This window comes from Alligator sinensis, unplaced genomic scaffold, assembly GCF_000455745.1.
Source record: "Alligator sinensis unplaced genomic scaffold, ASM45574v1 scaffold268_1, whole genome shotgun sequence".
NCBI lineage: Eukaryota > Metazoa > Chordata > Crocodylia > Alligatoridae > Alligator > Alligator sinensis.
In genome coordinates, this window is record NW_005841853.1 from 89,479 (window position 1) to 91,019 (window position 1,541).

Genomic DNA, 1,541 nt, shown 5'->3' on the forward strand with positions numbered 1-1,541 from the left:
CTTTGCTGATAAAACACTTCTGTGCCTAGGGGTTTAGACACCTACAAGCTTAGGGGAACAGGAAGTTTTAGGGTTTAAGTTTTGGATTTAGGTACCCTAAGTAGCAGTTGGGCCTGTACCCTTGTGTGATTCATACAAGTATTTAGCCACTTAAAAGGTATTCAGGTGGGATTTTCAGAAGTGCTTAGGTATCTAACACACAGAGGGTTTCCCAAAGTTTCTTAAAACCTGGCCACATGCGACTTATCCAATACCATGCCAGTCATGAAGGGGCTTGGAACAGACCTGACCTCCAGATTGCTGCCAGGCCTGTAAATCTTGGCTTGACACAAAGCACGTTGTGAAGCCTTAAACTCACTCGTGTTCAGCAAAGCACTTAAGAACGACCTCAGTGGCTTTGCTGGAGAGAGATGGTCTTAAAAAGATGCTTAAAAAGAAGCACATGCTTTGTTGCAGTGGGCCTCTAGTCACTACAGATTACATCTTCGCTGTTTATTATCAACATGAGCACTCAGTGCTGCAACACTGAAGGACCCAGCATTTAGACGGCTGTGTAAACACGACAATTCACCCCGCTTCTCATTTTTTCCCTGGTAATCAAGGAACTACCTGAAATGATGATGACTCTGAGATCCGTGCTGTCGGCATCATGCAGAATGTCATCCCGGAGAGACTTGAGCGTAGCAAGTGAGAGCGCGTTTCTCTTCTTGGGGTTGTTCAGGATAATGTTTCTGTAAAGATCATTGGATTAAGAGAGGGTCAGCACAGTGAAAACCTCTGCCCGGGCACTGGCAATGTACTATTTCCTTGTGTTGGTATTATTCCTTGTATACTATATTTCCTGGCATTGGCATTATTCCAGTGTACTATTTGCTTGCATTGGTATTATTTCGACGTACTATTTCCTTATATTGGTATTATTTCTTGTATACTATATTTCCTTGTACTGGCATTATACCAATGTACTATTTCCTTGCATTGGTATTATCCTTTGTAGATTATATTTTCTTGTATGGGTAATATTCTAACACACTATCACCTTGCATTGGCATCGGCCGCCACCCGCGCTGGCAGATGCAGAAACAACAGCCCCCTCCCCAGACACGGGCCTGGACCTCGGCACCGGGAATCGCTCCCGGCCGGCCCCGTTCCCTGCCAGGCGCCATCCCCGGGGCACGGCCAGGGCAGCAGTTTGGTTGCCAGCTCCGTCTGACTCTAGTCCAGGAGGTTTCATCCCGTGACGTGCGGCGTCACGTCAGGGAGACAAATGCACATTAGGACTGCATTTAAAACAAACAAACAACCCACTGCACTACTCTATAATCCGACCTCTAATACTATTTCTATGCCCCATCCTTCATCTCCTGGGTGACTCTCAGCAGCCTCCTGGAGATGGGGCTCTCATTCCGGGGCCCTGGCTGGCGCGGTGCAGTGCGGGCGCCCGGGAGGAAAGCAGGGAAGAGGAGCAGAGGTCCGGGGGGGCAAACACGGGCTGTGCAGCCTGCTGGAGCCCGGCCCGCGGGAGCTCACCGGATGCCGCC

The 1,541-nt window shown here is 49.1% G+C and overlaps 1 protein-coding gene across 1 annotated transcript in view; it reads right to left on the bottom strand.

The window, feature by feature from the left end:
* Nucleotides 1-1,541, bottom strand: part of ECHDC3 (enoyl-CoA hydratase domain containing 3) — a gene marked incomplete at its 5' end in the record, with an annotated part of 11,829 nt that extends 10,288 nt beyond the window's left edge. Inside the window, 2 exons of the mRNA XM_006016331.3 lie at nucleotides 610-731; nucleotides 1,531-1,541. Of these exons, the coding sequence (XP_006016393.1) occupies nucleotides 610-731; nucleotides 1,531-1,541 (133 nt within the window). The remainder of the gene's footprint in view (nucleotides 1-609; nucleotides 732-1,530) is intronic.